Genomic DNA, 18,005 nt, shown 5'->3' with positions numbered 1-18,005 from the left:
GGTTTGGAAACCAAATTGAGGGTGTATCCTTGCCGGACTATTTGGAGAACCCACTGGTCGAAGGTTATGAGAGGCCACCTTTGGTGAAAAACTTTCAACCTCCCCCCGACCGGCAGATCGCCCGGCACTGACACGTTGATGTCGGCTATGCTCTGCTGGAGCCAGTCAAAATCCCACCCCTTGCTTTTGCTGGGGAGCCGAGGGGCCTTGCTGAGGCGCACGCTGCTGACGAGAGCGAGCGCGCTGGGGCTTAGCCTGGGCCGCAGGCTGTCGAGAAGGAGGATTGTACCTACGCTTACCAGAAGAGTAGGGAACAGTCTTCCTTCCCCCATAAAAACGTCTACCTGAGGAGGTAGATGCTGAAGGCTGCCGGCGGGAGAACTTGTCGAAAGCGGTATTCCGCTGGTGGAGCTGCTCTACCACCTGTTCGACTTTCTCTCCAAAAATATTGTCCGCTCGGCAAGGGGAGTCCGCAATCCGCTGCTGGATCCTATTCTCCAGGTCGGAGGCACGCAGCCATGAGAGTCTGCGCATCACCACACCTTGAGGAGCGGCCCTGGACGCAACATCAAAGGTATCATATACCCCTCTGGCCAGGAATTTTCTGCACGCCTTCAGCTGCCTAACCACCTCCTGAAATGGCTTGGCTTGCTCAGGAGGGAGCTTGTCCACCAAGCCCGCCAACTGCCGCACATTGTTCCGCATGTGTATGCTCGTGTAGAGCTGGTAAAACTGGATTTTGGCCACGAGCATAGAAGAATGGTAGGCCTTCCTCCCAAAGGAGTCTAAGGTTCTGGAGTCCTTGCCCGGGGGCGCCGAAGCATGCTCCCTAGAACTCTTAGCCTTCTTTAGGGCCAGATCCACCACACCAGAGTCGTGAGGCAACTGAGTGCGCATCAGCTCTGGGTCCCCATGGATCCGATACTGGGGCTCGATCTTCTTGGGAATGTGGGGATTAGTTAGAGGCTTGGTCCAGTATGCCAGCAATGTCTTTTTTAAGACATGATGCATGGGTACTGTGGACACTTCCTTAGGTGGAGAAGGATAGTCCAGGAGCTCAAACATTTCAGCCCTGGGCTCGTCCTCCACAACCACCGGGAAGGGGATGGCCGTAGACATCTCCCGGACAAAGGCCGCAAAAGACAGACTCTCGGGAGGAGAAAGCTGCCTTTCAGGGGAGGGAGTGGGATCAGAAGGAAGGCCATCAGACTCCTCGTCAGAGAAATATCTGATGTCCTCCTCCTCCTCCCATGAGGCCTCACCATCGGTAAACGACACAAGTTCATGAACCTGTGTCTGAAGCCGTGCCCGGCTCGACTCCGTGGAAACACGGCGTCGAGAGATAGACTCCCTCTCCAGCACCGGCGAAGCTCCCTCCGCCGACGTCGTCGGGGAACCTTCCTGGGAGGCGGCCACAGTCGGTACCGCAAGCGGCACCGATGTTGGAGACCTCACCCCGGGCAAGGGGCCAGTCGGCGCCTCACTCGACGGTACCGGAGGTGCAAGCACCCCCGGTACCGGAGGGGAAGGGCGCAACAGCTCTCCCAGGATCTCTGGAAGAACGGCCCGGAGACTCTTGTGCAGGGCAGCTGTGGAGAAAGACATAGAAGCCGATGCAGGCGTCGAGGTCAGAGTCTGTTCCGGGCGTGGAGGCTGTTCCGGGCTGTCCAAGGTGGAGCGCATCAACACCTCCTGAACAGAGGGTGAGCGGTCCTCCCGGTGCCGATGCCTACTGGGTGCCGACTCCCTCGGCGACCCAGAGCTCTCAGTACCGATGCGGGAAGGAGACCGGTGTCGATGCTTCTTTGACTTTTCCAAATGAAGCATGTCACCGGAACTTCCCGGTACCGACGAGGAGGACGTAGAATCCAACCGTCGCTTCCTTGGGGCCGAGGCAGAAGAAGGTCGGTCTCGGGGGGGCTGTACCGCAGGAGCCCTCAGGGTAGGGGGAGACCCACCCGAAGGCTCACCGCCACCAGCAGGGGAATGGACAGCCCTCACCTACACTCCGGTCGAAGCACCACCGTCCGACGACATCAGCACTAGTGGAGGTCCCGGTACCACCGACGCCGACGCAGCCTTCCGATGTCTCGGTACCGACGATGCAGAGGGTCGATGCCTCGATGCAGTCGATGCCGAGGTCGAAGGTCTTGACGCTGTCGACGTCGATGCACTCGATACCCCCGGTGCTGTTGCCGACGAAGAGCCCGAGAACAACACGTTCCACTGGGCCAATCTCGCTACCTGAGTCCTTTTCTGTAAAAGGGCGCAAAGACTACAGGCCTGCGGGCGGTGCCCAGCCCCCAGACACTGAAGACACGACGCGTGCCTATCAGTGAGCGAGATTACCCAGGCGAACTGGGTGCACTTCTTGAAGCCACTGGAAGACTTCGATGACATGGGCGGAAAAATCACGCCGGCGAAATCAAAACTCGTAATGGCGGTAAAGGCACCAAAAAGAGGAGAGAAAAACTAGAACCGAGGCCTCAAAAGGGCCTACCCCGAAAACGAAAGGAAACTTAGCGGGGCAAAAACTGGAAACACGGGAAGGGGAAAAAGACCGAAAAGGTCTTTCTCCAATATCCTTTTTTTTTAAGTAAAAAGCTCAAAGACGCGCGAGGGTCAACTTAAGGGGCGCGAACGGCGCAAACACGACCGTCCCGAGTGCGGACAAAAGAAGACTGACGAACACGAGCCGATTTGGGCGGGAAGACGGCCGCGCATGCGCGGTGCGCATCGGCGCGCGAGGACTAGCAAAGGCCTTTGCTAGTAAAGTGTTCCGATTGGAGGGGCTGCCGTGGACGTCACCCATCAGTGAGAACAAGCAGCCTGCTTGTCCTCGAGGAATGTTTATGAACAATTGGAAAAATTAAAGGTAGACAAAGCCATGGGACCAGACGGGATCAATCCCAGAAGGATATTAAGGGAGCTTAGAGAGGTTCTGGCAGGTCTTCTTAAAAACATTTTTAATAAAAACTTGGAGACGGGAGAGATTGTGTGGGATTAGAGAAGAGCAGATGTGGTTCCTCTTCACATAAGTGTTGATAGAGAAGAAACGGGAAACTACACATCAGTAAGCCTCACTTTGATTATTGGAAAAGTAATGGAAGTGTTGCTGAAGGAAAGGAAAGTGAATTTCCAGGAATCCAATGGGTTGTTACAAGAAGGCAACATGGTTTTACCAAAAGTAAATCGTGCCAAACAAATCTGATTGAATTCTTGCACTGGGCAACCAGAGAACTGGATCAAGGACGTGCACTAGAAGTAATCTACTTGGATTTCAGCAATTCCCTCTAGCAGGACCCTTCCTCCCCCAAGGGCCTATTACTACTACTACTACTTAATATTTCTAAAGTGCTACTAGGGTTACGCAGCACTGTACAATTTAACATAGAAGGACAGTCCCTGCTCAAAGAGCTTACAATCTAAAGGAACAGTCAGTCTGATAGGGGCAGTCAAATTGGGGCAGTCTGGATTTCCTGAAAGGTAAGAGTTAGGTGCCGAATGCAGCATTGAAGAGGTGGGCTTTAAGCAAAGACTTGAAGATGGGCAGGGAGGGGGCTTGGCGTATGGGCTCGGGAAGGTTGTTCCAAGCATAGGATGAGGCGAGGCAGAATGAGCGAAGCCTGGAGTTGGTGGTGGTGGAGAAGGGTAATGAGAGGAGGGATTTGTCCTGTAAACGGAGGTTTCGGGCGGGAACATGAGGGTAGAGAGGTAGTGAGGGGCAGCAGACTGAATGCATTTGTAGGTAAGAAGGAGAAGCTTGAACTGAATGCGGTATCTGATTGGAAGCCAGTGAAGTGACCTGAGGAGAGGGGTGATATGAGTATATCGGTTCTGGCGGAATATAAGACGTGCAGCAGATTTCTCAACAGATTGAAGGGGGGATAGGTGGCTAAGTGGGAGGCCGGTGAGGAGTAAGTTGCAGTAGTCAAGGCGAGAGGTAATGAGAGCATGGACGAGAGTTCGGGTGGTGTGTTCAGAGAGGAAAGGGCAAATTTTGCTGATGTTAAAGAGGAAGAAGCGACAGGTCTTGGCTATCTGCTGGATATGCGCAGAGGAGAGGGAGGAATCAAAGATGACTCCGAGGTTGCGGGCAGCTGAGATGGGGAGGATGAGGGTGTTATCAACTGAGATAGAAAGTGGAGGAAGAGGAGAAATGGGTTTTGGTGGAAAGACGATGAGCTCAGTCTTGGACATCTGGTTTTGGCACCTTTTTGGAACTTAGTCGTTATTGAAACAGGTCTAGCGAAAAGCGTCCTATTCTTTTCTCTTATCTGCACCCTTCTCCTCCACTGCTAACTCCAGACTCCGTTCCTTTTATCTTGCTGCACCATATGCCTAGAATAGACTTCCTGAGCCGGTACGTCAAGCTCCATCTCTGACTGTCTTCAAATCTAAGTTAAAAGTCCACCTTTTTGATGCTGCTTTTAACTCCTAACCCTTGTTCACTTGTTAAGAACCCTTATTTTATCATCCTCACTTTAATATTCCCTTATCTCTTGTTTGTCCTGTTTGTCTGTCCTAATTAGATTGTAAGCTCTGTAGAGCAGGGACTGTCTCTTCATGTTCAAGTGTACAGCGCTGCGTACATCTAGTAGCGCTATAGAAATGATAAGTAGTAGTAGTAGTAGTACATGTTCAGTTTCAGGAGGCGGTTGGACATCCAGGCAGCAATGTCGGATAAGCAGGCTGATACCTTTGCCTGGGTCTCCGCGGTGATGTCAGGTGTGGAGATATACAGCTGGGTGTCATCAGCATAGAGATGATACTGGAAACCATGAGATGAGATCAGGGAGCCCAGGGAGCCTCTGGAAACGTCTATCACACAAACTTAGTAATACAAATTCCATGGGGTATTACAGAAACAAACCTTTTCCAGGGAAGGGGAAACAGTAAAACTAGAGGATATGAATTGAGGTTGTGGGGTGGCAGACTTTTTCACAGAGAGGGTGGTGCAAACCTGGAATGCCCTCCCAAGGGAGGTGGTAGAGATAGAAACGGTGACAGAATTCAAAATGTTGACAAAAGCAAACCTGTCATGAAGCGAAAAACTAAAGGCTGTCAGAGATGGGCTTACTCTCTACACATCGATGATAAGCACTAATTGCACTAAGTTGAACCCTTACGGAGTTAGTCTTGAGACAGTCTCTGATAAGCATAGAAGGTATACAAGCAGGGTCTATGTAGGACAAGAAAGGGGACCTAGGACCCTGCTGTCACACCAGCAGGCAATCCTCCTCCATTTAAAAGAGTAACACGTCTTAGTGGAATCTTTCCTGGAAACCAGCAAGACTCGGGAGACACCCTCCGAAAGACCCAAGGAAGCAAATTCTAGGCTCTCAATATCCAGGCCGTGAGAGCCAGACTGGAGGTTGGGATGTAGAAATGACTCCTCATTCTGTGTGATAAGGGTCGGAAAACACTCCAGTCTTCACAGTTTTTCAATGGACAGTTCCAGAAGAAAAGGGACCGTATCAGCCACGGCCAATACGGCACAATCAGAATCATTGTTCCGTGGTCTTGCTTGAGTTTTGTCATGGATTCAGGGCTGGTGAGCCCTTGGACTTCAGCCAGGGCTGCAGCAGACGAGTCCTCTGGGATGGGAAAGGCACAAAGCAGAGGCGAGCCAGACAAGAGAAGGCAGATCAAGAACTGGATCCAGACACTAAAGGAACAACCCAAAACAAGGCACAAGACATGGCAACAAGCAGTGCAAACTAAAGACAAGGTAGAAACAGAGCCTGGCTGGAGCAGGCACCAGGAACAGAGCTAGGCTATAGTAGAAACCAGGAACAAAAAGAAGGACACTCATATGGGCCACAGGGCCAAACTGGAACCCACACGTAACAGTGTTGAAGCATAGGGACCTTAAGGCCAAACTGGAACCCAAACAGAAAGAAAGGGGAAAGAAACAGAATGAAATCCCCTATGTAAATACTAACCAAGCAGTGCACACACACTGCGCAAAACATAGCCACAAACAAGAGGTCAAAAGACCCTGCACACGGGCACAAACAGTAATAGAAGGAAAAAAGACAACCCCATAGAAAGAAATAGCTCACACTTGCCAGAAAGCACAGTCAGACGAAAGAGCAACCCACACAGGCTCACATAGTACAATCAACAAGTAAAAGGTTAAAGGAAATCCACACAGGAAGGCGGATCAGGGCTGTGCAAAGAACCAGTTATATGGAAGAGCAGCCCAAACTAACTCCATCAGAAACCAGACAGAGGAAGCTCAGGGCTATGCTACAAGCCACAGCTAAACGGAAGAGCAACCCACTCAGACTCAAACAGAAACCTCACAGAGAGGACTCAAACAGAAAGCACACACAGAGGTGGCTCAAGCCACACAGCTAAAGTGCAGTTCTCTAAGATCCAAACAACAGATACAGCACATAAATGGTAAAAGGCAGACCACACAGCAAAGCAAGACAAGGTTGGGCCACAAGGACACTCAAAGGAAAAAAGAGGCCACGCAGAAAAGCAACTCAAGGCAGGGCCACATGGCCATTCTAAGGAAAAGGGAAGTTACACAAAGAAACAACTCAAGACTGTGCAACACGGCACTCAGACAGATAGCAAAGGGTAAAGGGAAGCCACTCATAGAAGCACTCAAGGCTGTGCCACACGGCACTCCAATGGTAAAGGGGAGCCACACAAAGAAGCAACGAGGCTAGGCCACACGGCCACTCAAACGGAAAAGGGAAGCAACACAGAGAAGCTACTCAAGGCTGGGCCACATGGCCACTCAAAGTGTAAAGGGAAGCCACTCATAGAAGCACTCAAGGCTGTGCTACACGGCACTCAAACGGTAAAAGGAAGCCACACAAAGAAGCAACTCGAGGCTAGGTCATATGGCCACTCAAAAGGAAAAGAGAAGCCACACAAGGAAGCAAAGCTGTGCCACACAGCCACTCAGATTCAAACATCAGATACAACAAGCAAAGGGTAAAGAAGAACCACACAAACCACACAAAGAAGCAAGGCTGTGCCACACAGAGGGGCATAATCGAACGGGGTGCCCAAGTTTTCCTGAGGACATCCTCGCAGGACGTCCCGGCGAAGGGGCGGGGAAACCCATATTATCAAAACAAGATGGGTGTCCATCTTTCGTTTCGAGAATACAGTCGGGGACGTCCAAATCTCCACATTTAGGTCGACCTTAGAGATGGTCGTCCTTAGAGATGGTCGTCCCCGGTTTTCGGCGATAATGGAAACCGAGGATGCCCGTCTCAGAAACGATCAAATCCAAGCCATTTGGTCATGGGAGGAGCCAGCATTCGTAGTGCACTGGTCCCCCTGACATGCCAGGACACCAACCGGGCACCCTAGGGGGCACTGCAGTGGACTTCACAAATTGCTCCCAGGTGCATAGCTCCCTTACCTTGGGTGCTGAGCCCCCCAAAACCAACTCCCCACAATTGTACAACTATTATAGCCCTAAGGGGTGAAGGGGGCACCTACATGTGGGTACAGTGGGTTTCTGGTGGGTTTTGAAGGGCTTACATTTACCACCACAAGTGTAATAGGCAGGGGGGGATGGGCCTGGGTCCGCCTGCCTGAAGTGCACTGCACCCACTAAAACTGCTCCAGGGACCTGGGTATGACATTTGAGGCTGGCATAGAGGCTAGCAAAAAATATTTTTAAAGTTTTTTTTTAGGGTGGGAGGGGAGTTAGTGACCATTGGGGGAGTAAGGGGAGGTCATCCCTGATTCCCTCCGGTGGTCATCTGGTCAGTTCGGGCACCTTTTTGAGGCTTGGTCACAAGAAAAAATGGACCAAGTAAAGTCGGCCAAGTGCTCGTCAGGGACGCCCTTCTTTTTTCCATTATTGGCCGAGGACGCCCATGTGTTAAGCGCACCCCAGTCCCACCTTCGCTATGCTTCCAACACGCCCCCGGGAACTTTGGTCATCCCCACGACGGAAAGCAGTTGAGGGTGCCCAAAATCGGCTTTCAATTATGCCGATTTGGGCGACCCTGGGAGAAGGACACCCATCTCCCGATTTGTGTCGAAAGATGGGTGCCCTTCTCTTTCAAAAATGAGCCCAACAGCCACTCAGATTCAAACATCAGATACAGAGAAGAAAGGGTAAAGGGGAACCACACAAAGAAGCAAGGCTGTGCCACACAGCCACACATAGAAAAGTAATTCACACAGGTACAAACAAGAACCACACCCATACAGAAACAGTACAGGGCTGTGCCTGGAAGCACAGCTAACAGAAAAGCAATTCACTCAGGTTCAAACAAGAACCACATACACAGCTCAGGGCTGTGCCCAGAGGCACAGCTAACAAGAAGACCAGTTCACTCAGATTCAAACTACAAGACGCACAGGATATCACCTGGGACTGCCCAAAGCTATTCAATCCCATAACCAAGGGCTGCCCCAGATCAGAACAAAGCAACTCAATTTTCTGCACAAAATAGGCTACCATAGTGTCCAACGACAAGTGCCGCAAACACCACTCCCTGTGACCCCACACAAATCATCAACCACCGAAAACAACTTCCAAGCTGGACACTGAAAAGAGGGATGCTGAGGTTCATTTCATTAGAAGGGGGAGAATTGCGTCAAGTAGGGAAGCAGGCTGTTTGAAACATTAGGGAGTGAGGAAGGTGATTGCAGCAACAGAGTGGAATGTGGGATGGAGGAGTTGGGGAATTTATTTATTTTCACAACTTATATACCACCTACACCTCAGTGGTTCACACACAGGTATTTGTACAGGTACTTCCTGTCTCAGGTGGACTCACAAAATAAGTGTTATTTGTACCTGGGGCAATGGAAGGTTAAATGACTTAACCAACAGTCACAAGGAGCTATGGTGGGAATTGAACCCAGCTCCCCAGGTTCTCAACCTACCGCGCTTACCATTAGGCTACTCCTCCACTCCAATATGTCAATTTAGGTGGTCATTTTCCACCAAGACCGAGGTTCTTAAACTTTGGAGGCCAAAAATGTTGGCTGCCTAGATTTAGATAGATTTTCAAGTGAAACACTAGCCAACTAAAATGAGGTATTGAGCCTTGGCTGAAAACTGGTCTGCTTATTATGATGTATGTAGTTGGATAAACAAAGAAACTGTATAATTATGGTACAGCCAGAGACCCCCCCCCCCCCCCACTGGAATGGTGGTGGGCCCAGTCATAGAGCTCAGGACATTACAGACCTTGGCTCAGTCAGAAATCTGATGGCTGACATAACTGGGAGCTTACTGGAAAAGTATGGCCTAGTTGTTAGCACAGATAGAGGCCTGATGGTAAATCCAAGTGTAGTTCTCTGGCTTAGGAAAAGGCCTGAATGACTTAAATTGGAAAGTTAGGTCAAGGAAAAAATGAAACAAAATGGAAGATTAGAGAATTAAAATGGAAACTATCAGTTACAAAGTGGACTTTTCTCTAATCTAAGTTAGAAAAACAAGTTGAGAAATGAATGCGTCATGCCAGGTGCAAGGAAATGATTAAGAAAAAGGAGTGTCAACTTTGCAATTGGGCAAGATTGTGGTCAGCCATGGTGTGAGAAAGGAAAGGTGTAGCTGGATGCAGGGTCTTGCTTAAGATTTGTGGTCAAGCAAGCTAAAGACAAAACCATGTTAGCAAGATAGAAGCTACTCATTAGCATGAGCCAATCAGTGGTAACCATGACATTAGCATAGATCCAATCAGGTATATCTACTGTCATATTATCCATATCCTGAGGGCACCTATAAAAATCAGGGTATTTCCTGGTTTAAGTTAGAGAGAAGGATTGCCACTCTCTCTCTCCAAGGGAAACCAATGTGACCAGCATAATTGACAAATTACCTAATTGCTTTCCCTTTAAAACCTTTAATTGGTAAAAGAAATTATAAAAGATTAGGAACTAATTAACACCTGTTTGCAGCTGGATTATTATATTCCTATAACTAATTGATTGTACATGCCTGTTGTCAATCACTGATTTGACTTATATCTTGGCAAATAAACTCCTCATCCCAAATGATGTTCTGTGGACTTCACTTAATGATCAAAGGCTGTAAGTATAAATGCTTTTGCTGTATCAGGCTATCTTTCGCTGCATTGTATAACTTGTAATCTAAATCCAGTTTGTCATAAGGCTGGTATCTTTTCCTTAGACCTAACGTCTCTCTCAGTGGCAATTCCTTTTAGAACCTCACAACTTCTTGATTACCCCAGTACTAGTGCTATTTAGAGATGGAGTCAGATTTGAGGTCTCTGAACCCTATATTAAAACAAAACTCAGTTTTGAAAGAAGCCAATTAAGGCATTATAATTGAAACTGTCCAGTATAATAAATTGGTTTTACTTTGATTCTTGACTAGAGAGGTGTGGGAGCCATGTTAGTCCACTTTTAAAGGTAATCAATAGAAATAAAACAAAATAAAACATGGAAAAGAAAATAAGATGATACCTTTTTTACTGAACACTAGTAAAAAAAGACCCGTTTCTCAAAGAAATGAAACGGGCACTAGCAAGGTTTTCCTTGGCGTGTGTATGTTTGAGAGAGTGTGTGTGAGAATGTGTTATGATTGTGGTCATAACCCCTCTAACACTTACCTTTTTCCTGGTGGTCAGCTTAGCTGGCTTCTGTTTCTTTTGTCTGTCCTTTCTGAGCAGCTGGCACACTCTCTCTGTGCTGGCAGCTTCCAGCAGCATGGGGCTAATTGTTTCACTTTACTACGGCTGTGTGTGTGGACTGAGTTAGCTCTAACTCTGGGTGTACTGGCTTCAAGTGCTTCACGGTGCTGCATTGGTGTGGGTTGGGCCTCTATGGGTTTCAGTGTGCTCTCTGGATCAGTGGGTAGTTGCCTGGGTCTAGGGAGTGTGACATCATCTGGGAGGGCCTTGATAAGGAAGTGGTGTTCTTTTCTTCAAGGCCTTTGCAATGGTTGTGTTTGCTTTAGGTAGGGTGGTGCAGTGTGCACTTCTGACTTTGTGTCTAGTTTCCCTGCTTGCTTTTGCTAAGGTCCACGTTAGAGTTAGTGCAGTGTGCACTGGTGTCTGTGTGTTTAGCTTTCTTGCTTTTCCCTTGTGGTTCCCCTGCTTTTCCCTCTTGGTTTTGGAAGCACCTTGATAGTTTGTGTCTAGCATGCTAGAGTAGGGCATAGTAAGCACCTTGTTAGTTTTGTATCTAGCTTGCCAGAGTAGTGCTTAGGAAGCACCTTGTTAGTTTTGTGTCTAGCTTGCTAGGGTAGTGCTTAGGAAGCACCTTGTTAGTTTTGTATCTAGCTTGCTAGAGTAGTGCTTAGGAAGCTTGTTAGTTGTGTGTTTAGCTTGTTAGTATAGGGCTTAGGAAGTCCTTTTGTTAGTGTAGGCCTAGGAGTGCCCTGGTTAGTCCAGTTTCTTGGAGCACTGCTGTCTCTTCTGTTTCCAGTCCTGGTCCCTGTGTCATCCGGTATCCGGTAAGTCCTGCCGGCCACTCGAACCCAAGGGCTCAACCCTTGGGGGGGGGGGGCGGTAGTGGCCAAGCGCAGGTGAAGCTGTACGGACCAGTCCTGTGTGCTCCAGTCCAGTGTGTTCCGGTTTAGTGTGTGTTCCAGTCTGGTGCGCTCCAGTCCAGTGGGTGCCGGTCCGGTGTGTGTTCCAGTCCTGTGTCCTCCAGTCCGAGGGATTGCAGTCCAGTGTTCCAGTCCTGTGTCCTCCAGTCCGGGGAATTCCAGTCCGTGTGTTCCGGCTCGCTGGGCAGTGCCTGCAGTCCCTGCCGGTGCCGGTGTGTTTGCCCAGCGTTGGTTGGTGGGTTTTGCCTGCTGCTGTCGCTCCTCGACAGCAGCCCACGGGCTCACATTTGCTACAGAGCCCGGCCCCGCGGGCTCTGAACCTGAGAACCTGACAGAATGACTGTGTGAGAGAGAGAGAGTGAATGTGCGAGTGTGTGTGTGTGACAGAGAGAGAGTGAGACTGGGTGCGAATGTGTCTGTGAGAGAGAGAGTGTGTGTGTGAGAATGAGTGTGTGCCAGGGTTCCCCCCACTCCGAGTTCCGGAGTCATCCCCCTCCCTTCCTCCGAGTTCCAGGGTCATCCCCTCCCTCCCTCCAAGTTCCAGGGTCCTCCCTCCCTCCCTCCGAGTTCCAGGGTCCTCCCCTCCCTCCCTCTGAGTGCCAGGGTCGTCCTCTCCCCTCCCTCCCTCTGAGTGCCAGGGTCGTCTCCCTCCCACCCTCCAAGTTCCAGGGTCGTCCCCCTCCCTCCCTCCGAGTTCCAGGGTCGTCGTCCCCTCCCTCCCTCCCTCTCTCCGAATTCCAGGGTCCTCCCTCTCTCCGAGTTCCAGGGTCCTCCCTCTCTCCGTCCCTCCGAATTCCAGGGTCAACCCCTCCCCTCCCTCCCTCCGAATTCCAGGGTCGTCCCCTCCCCTCCCTCCCTCCAAGTTCTAGGGGCCTCCCTCCCTCCGTCCGAGTTCCAGGGTCCTCCCCTTCCTCCCTCTAAGTTCCAGGGTCGTCCCCTCCCCTCCTTCCCACCGAGTTCCAGGGTCATCCCCTCCCCTCCCTCCGAGTTCCAGGGTCGTCCCCCCCTTCCTCCGAATTCCAGGGTCCTCCCTCTCTCCGAATTCCAGGGTACTCCCTCTCTCCCTCCATCCGAATTCCAGGGTCATCCCCTCCCTCCCTCCGAATTCCAGGGTCGTCCCCTCCCCTCCCTCCCTCCAAGTTCCAGGGTCGTCCCCTCCCTCCCTCCCTCCCTCCCTCCGAGTTCCAGGGTTGTACCCTCCCTCCGAGTTCCAGGGTCATCCCCTCCCTCCGAATTTCAGGTTCCCCCCTCCTTCTGAGTTTCAGGTTCCCCCCCCTCCACGTTTCAGGGTCCATCCCTCCCTCCGAGTTTCAGGGTCCGTCCCTTCCTCCCAGTTCCAGGGTCCCCCCACTTCCAGGATCCCCCCTCCCTTCCTCCCTCCCACCCAGTTCCAGGGCCTCCCTCCCTTCTTCCCTGCCAGTTCCACGGTTGTCGTCCCACTGTTACGTCTGTGGCCGTGACCACCCTCAGACTTACCCTGTTTCTGGGAGTCAGTGGCTGTGCTGGCTTCTGCTTGTCTCTGTGTCTGTCTCTGTCTTAGTTTCTCTCTGGCTCTGTGTGCTGATTGCCCTACTAAACCTCACCTGTGTGGGCTATGCCTTTTCCAAGATGGCTGCCGCCGACTCCTCTATGCCAGGATCCAAGATGGCTCCCGCTGGGCTGACTGCTCTGTGTGTCAAGCCTCTGTTTGGATGCAAGGTGATTGCTGCAGCTGTGCCTCTGGTGTGGAAGGGCTTTATTAATCACTTAGAGACTACAGCCCTGGCCTTTGCATTTCATCTAGGGCCCTGGTGTATAGAGTGCTCTGTACACTGTTTCAGTGTTTGCGCTGTGTGAGTTTCTATGTTTGACTAGATAGCTTAGGCACCGTGTGGCTTGTTAGCCTGTGTATAGCTTTGCTAGTGCTCTGTGTTTGTTTAGACTAGCCAGCTTAGGCACCGTGTGGCTTGTTAGCCTGTGTATAGCTTTGCTAGTGCTCTGTGTTTGTTTAGACTAGACAGCTTAGGCACCGTATGGCTTGTTAGCCTGTGTATAGCTTTGCTAGTGCTCTGTGTTTGTTTAGACTAGCCAGCTTAGGCACCGTGTGGCTTGTTAGCCTGTGTATAGCTTTGCTAGTGCTCTGTGTTTGTTTCCAGTGCATGACTTGTTAGCTTGGGCACAGCTTTGTTGTTAGCTGGTGTATAGCTTTCAAGTCTCCTGAGTGTGCTCTGTGTATGTTTCTTGTGTATGACTGGTTTGCCTGGGTATAGCGTTTCTATTAGCCTAGGTACAGTTTACTAGTCATTGTGTTTAAACCTGCCGACTTCCAGAACCCGGACAGTCCCTGCCTGTCGGCCTTGCCTGTGCCTAGGTGCCAGGGGGCACTCCTGGATCTTCATTCCTGCTGTTCCTGCTTGCAAGTTCCAGTTCCGGGTTTTCCTGTAAGTCCTACCGGCTGCCAGAACCTGAGGGCTCAACCCTCGGGGAAAGGTGGTCAAGCGTAGGTGAAGCCTAGGTCCAGTGTGTTCCAGTCCAGCGGGTTTCACTCCTGTATGTTCCAGTCCTGTGGGGCCCTCCAGTGTGTTCCAGTCCAGCGGGCTCCACTCCAGTGCGCACCCGTCCGGTGCGTTCCAATTCCGTGTATTCCGGTGTAGAACTCCAGTCCGGGGTTCCGGTCCAGTTTTGTCTCATCTCTACCTTGGAGGTGATCTTGCCTGCCACTGCCGCTCCACGGTAGTGGCCCATGGGCTCACGAACCCAGTGCTCCCAGGGAAGAAGCCTGACAGTATGCCAAGGTCCTCGAGCATGCGACACCCACCCTTCCAGTTCCATGCCCCCTCCCTACGAATTTTAAAATTCAGACAGGTCTCTGCCGAGGTGTGGGGTAGGGGGAGGTGCTACTCGCTGTCAACCTAACGACACACCGCTTCTCCCGTCCACCATTTGAAAAGCAACGGCGGGGGGCTTACGCAGCCAAGGGGCACTCACCAGGATAAACTTTGCCTCCTGGTCTTGTCTCTGTCCGTCATGTGTGTGACGTGGCATAGCCCTTCACTCTCAGTGATCCGCCCTCGACGTCATCACATTTTGACGCAAGGGCGTGGCAGAGAGAAATGTAACAGACTTACGAATGTTACGAACCCTTCACTAAAGCCATGGAGTCAGGTTCAGAACGTTGGAGGTGCGTTTTATTATAGTAGATAGCTATCTGAGCTGACAAAGAAGAAGCTAATCAAGAAATGTATTAAGTTATGTCCAATAAAAAAGGTATCATCTTATTTTCTTTTCCATGTTTTATTTTATTTCTATTGATTAACTTTGATTATTTAAATGATAGGATCTGCTAGTAATTCATACATTAAACAGCTGACACAACCAAGTAAATAAGGGCTTGAGGAGACTATTCAATAAGCTTCATTAGCTCGTTAATGTCTCTTTTATAATAGGTTAACAGCACACCACATTAGCAGTATAACTAACTGACATGTTAAACAATTAACATGGAAAATGCTATGTTGGGGAAGGAATGGGCAGGGAATGCATCTAACAGTTAATGCTTATGTGTCTGACCTGATTGACCTACCACCCAGGAATGCCAAAAGATTATCTCGCACATTCCTTAATCTTCATTTCCCAAATTACAAAGGCCTAAAATATAAACTAATGCACGCATCAACCTTTTCCTATATGAGCACACAATTCTGGAACGTATTGCCATGTAACCTAAAAGCAACCTATGAACTAACCAACTTCCGAAAACTGCTGAAGACCCATCTCTTCGACAAAACATACCACAAAGACCAAAACATGTGAAATCCACACATATATCTAATAAGCAATGCTAAGAACGACTTACACTACATCACTATCATGCTCTCCATTACCATGCAATCCAATATACTTCTGTAACACTAAATGTCTACCCTCCTTCATTTCCACTATCCACGATATATTGTAAGCCACATTGAGCCTGCAAAGAGGTGGGATAATGTGGGATACAAATGCAATAAATAAATAAATAAAATAAAATCATTCTTTAATGGCTAATACAGCAGGTAACACTGAGCATTTAACAAAACTCAAAAAGTGTGGCTAACCACATTCTGCATTATCTTCCATGGGGTCAATGAGTGGTGAAAACTTTGCTCTTGCTTTATCAACTACACAGCAGTCCTCCCAAAAGAGAGCTGCAATCAATAAGCAATATACATCAGCTAATATAAATGAGTCAGAATGAGTAAGGTTATTAGGCACATAAAGAACTGAAACTTTAGACAAGATAATAGTTAATGTATTTTGTTGATTCTTTAAAAATTGTCTCTTTTTGAAATTGCTAAGCTAACCCATACAATTTTGCTGTCATTTTTGCCACTTCTAAATAAAATAATATTCATTTGATATAATGTATAAAAGATAAAAAAACTTACTGTCTTCCCTCTTTGCTGTCTTAAAAGTTCCAGAAAAAACAGGGACAGGTTCCTCTTGTGTGCTGATGGTTTGTACTCGACGTTGACCCCACTGAATCACTCCTTGACTTACTTCCAAGGTTAACTGGATCATACGATTGATTGCTTGTTGAATATCATCTAAACTGGGAATAATTACCTATATAGAAAAGAAAAGTGATGATGTCTCTCAATGGTGAAGATAGAATAAAGTGAATCATAAACAAAAAAATATAACTTTAAGCCATAACTAAAATATTACCTGAGGAGAAAAATTAATAGCTTACAAATTATTACCATTAGTCAAATTTACTTTTCACTTCTCTAATCTGCACACATGAGCAATAAGCTCCTGTAGAGACAGTTTCATGCCAAGATATTTAAACTAATCCCTAGAATATTAATATTTTATAGGTCAATTCTGAAACCCTGCATGGGTCTTGCAGCATATTTGAAAATGCAAGTGCTGTGTGTGGCACAGGTAAATTAATATCTATGTGTAACCTATATAGGGTGGAACTGTGGCCCTGTCCTATCCACTTAGCAGCTACTTATGCACTACGGGACATAGGTAGGCCCTTTTCTTAAACGTACGTTGGGCTAAGAACTTCCAGGACCTAGCGGTCAGATTTCTGAAACATATAAACATAAGAATTTGCCATACTGTCTCAAACCGGTGGTCCATCCAGCCCAGTATCCTGCTTCCAATATTAGCCAATCTAGGTCACAAGGGCCTGATAGAATCCCAAAAGAATAGCAAGATTCTATGCTACCGACCCAAAGGATAAGTAGTGGCTTTCCCCATGTCTACCTTAATAGTTTATGGACTTCCAGGAATTTGTCCAAACCTTTTTTAAACCCAGATATGCTAACTGCAAGTACCACATCCTTTGGCAACAAGTTCCAGAGCTTATCTATTGGTTGAGTGAAAAACTATTTTCTCCTATTTGTTTTAAAAGTATATACACCTTGTAACTTCATAGAGATTCCCCTCGTCATTCTACTTTTTGAAAGGTAACAATCAATTCACATTTATCTGTTTACTCCACTCAGGATTTTGTAGACTTCTATCATTTCCAGTCTCAGCAGTCTTTCCTCCACGCTGAACAGCCATAACTGCTTAAGCTTGTCCTCATACAAAAGGAGTTCAGTGGTGTGCTGGAGCCAGCTTGCATCAGCTCACGAGAACCAGTTGTTATTTTTTTTTTTAATTTTGCGGTAACGATCCTCCTACGCTCCTGCGCCATGCAGTCACCACTTTCCATACTGAAAAGGTGACTGCCGTAAGTTTCAGTGGCAGTCTCGCAAGACTGCTGCAGGAACTCACGGCAGCCATTTTCAGTACGGAAAGAGGAGACTGCATGGGCATGAGCGTAGGAAGATCGCTCCTGCCCCAGTTGACCACTGAACCAGCAGGGCTGTATAAGGTAGGCCCGGGGACAGGATAAGCATGCTGCACAGCAGCATGAGGGAGACAAGGGACAAGCTGCATTGATGAGATGAGGGAGAGACAGGGGACAAGCTGCGTGGATGAGATGAAGGAGACACATGGGACAAGCTGCATGGATGAGACTAGGGAAAGACAGGGGACAAGCTGTGTGGATGAGAAGGAGAGACAGGGTACAATCTGCGTGGATGAGAGGGAGAGACGGGACAAGCTGCATGGATGAGAGGGAAAGGAAGGGACAAGCTGCGTGTGAATGAGAGGGAGAGAGAGGGGGCAGCTGTATGTGAATGAAAGAGAAAGAAGAGGGACAAGCTGCATGTGGATAAGAAGAAGAGAAGGGAGAGGAGTCATGTCGTACATGAAGGAAAGGGAAAATGGAGTAATGCAGCACATAAAGGGGGATAGAGGAGAGAGGGGGGCATGCTGCTCATGGATGGGAGGGAAAGGGGAATATGCTGCTCATCATGGTTGTTTGCTGTTTTGGAAATATATATTTTTTCTAATTTTGTATTTAGTGGAGTAAGGAAGAAAAATAACTTCTGTTACTTTTACCAGTATTTTCACTGAATACAGAATCTGGCTTTCTTGGGGGGGGGGGGGGGGGGAGGTCCTCCAGTTTTTGTCT

The 18,005-nt window shown here is 48.8% G+C and overlaps 1 protein-coding gene across 1 annotated transcript in view; it reads right to left on the bottom strand.

Annotated features, from left to right (window-relative positions):
* DNAH8 (dynein axonemal heavy chain 8) overlaps positions 1 to 18,005 on the bottom strand; it is a 1,267,128-nt gene that overhangs the window by 778,987 nt on the left and 470,136 nt on the right. Inside the window, 1 exon segment of the mRNA XM_030199255.1 lies at positions 15,916 to 16,093. Within this exon segment, the coding sequence (XP_030055115.1) occupies positions 15,916 to 16,093 (178 nt within the window).

The sequence above is a fragment of the Microcaecilia unicolor genome, chromosome 3 (genome assembly GCF_901765095.1).
Source record: "Microcaecilia unicolor chromosome 3, aMicUni1.1, whole genome shotgun sequence".
NCBI classification, from domain to species: Eukaryota; Metazoa; Chordata; class Amphibia; order Gymnophiona; family Siphonopidae; genus Microcaecilia; species Microcaecilia unicolor.
The sequence above is the reverse complement of the archived record's forward strand: the minus strand, read 5'-3'. Positions and strand labels throughout refer to the sequence as shown.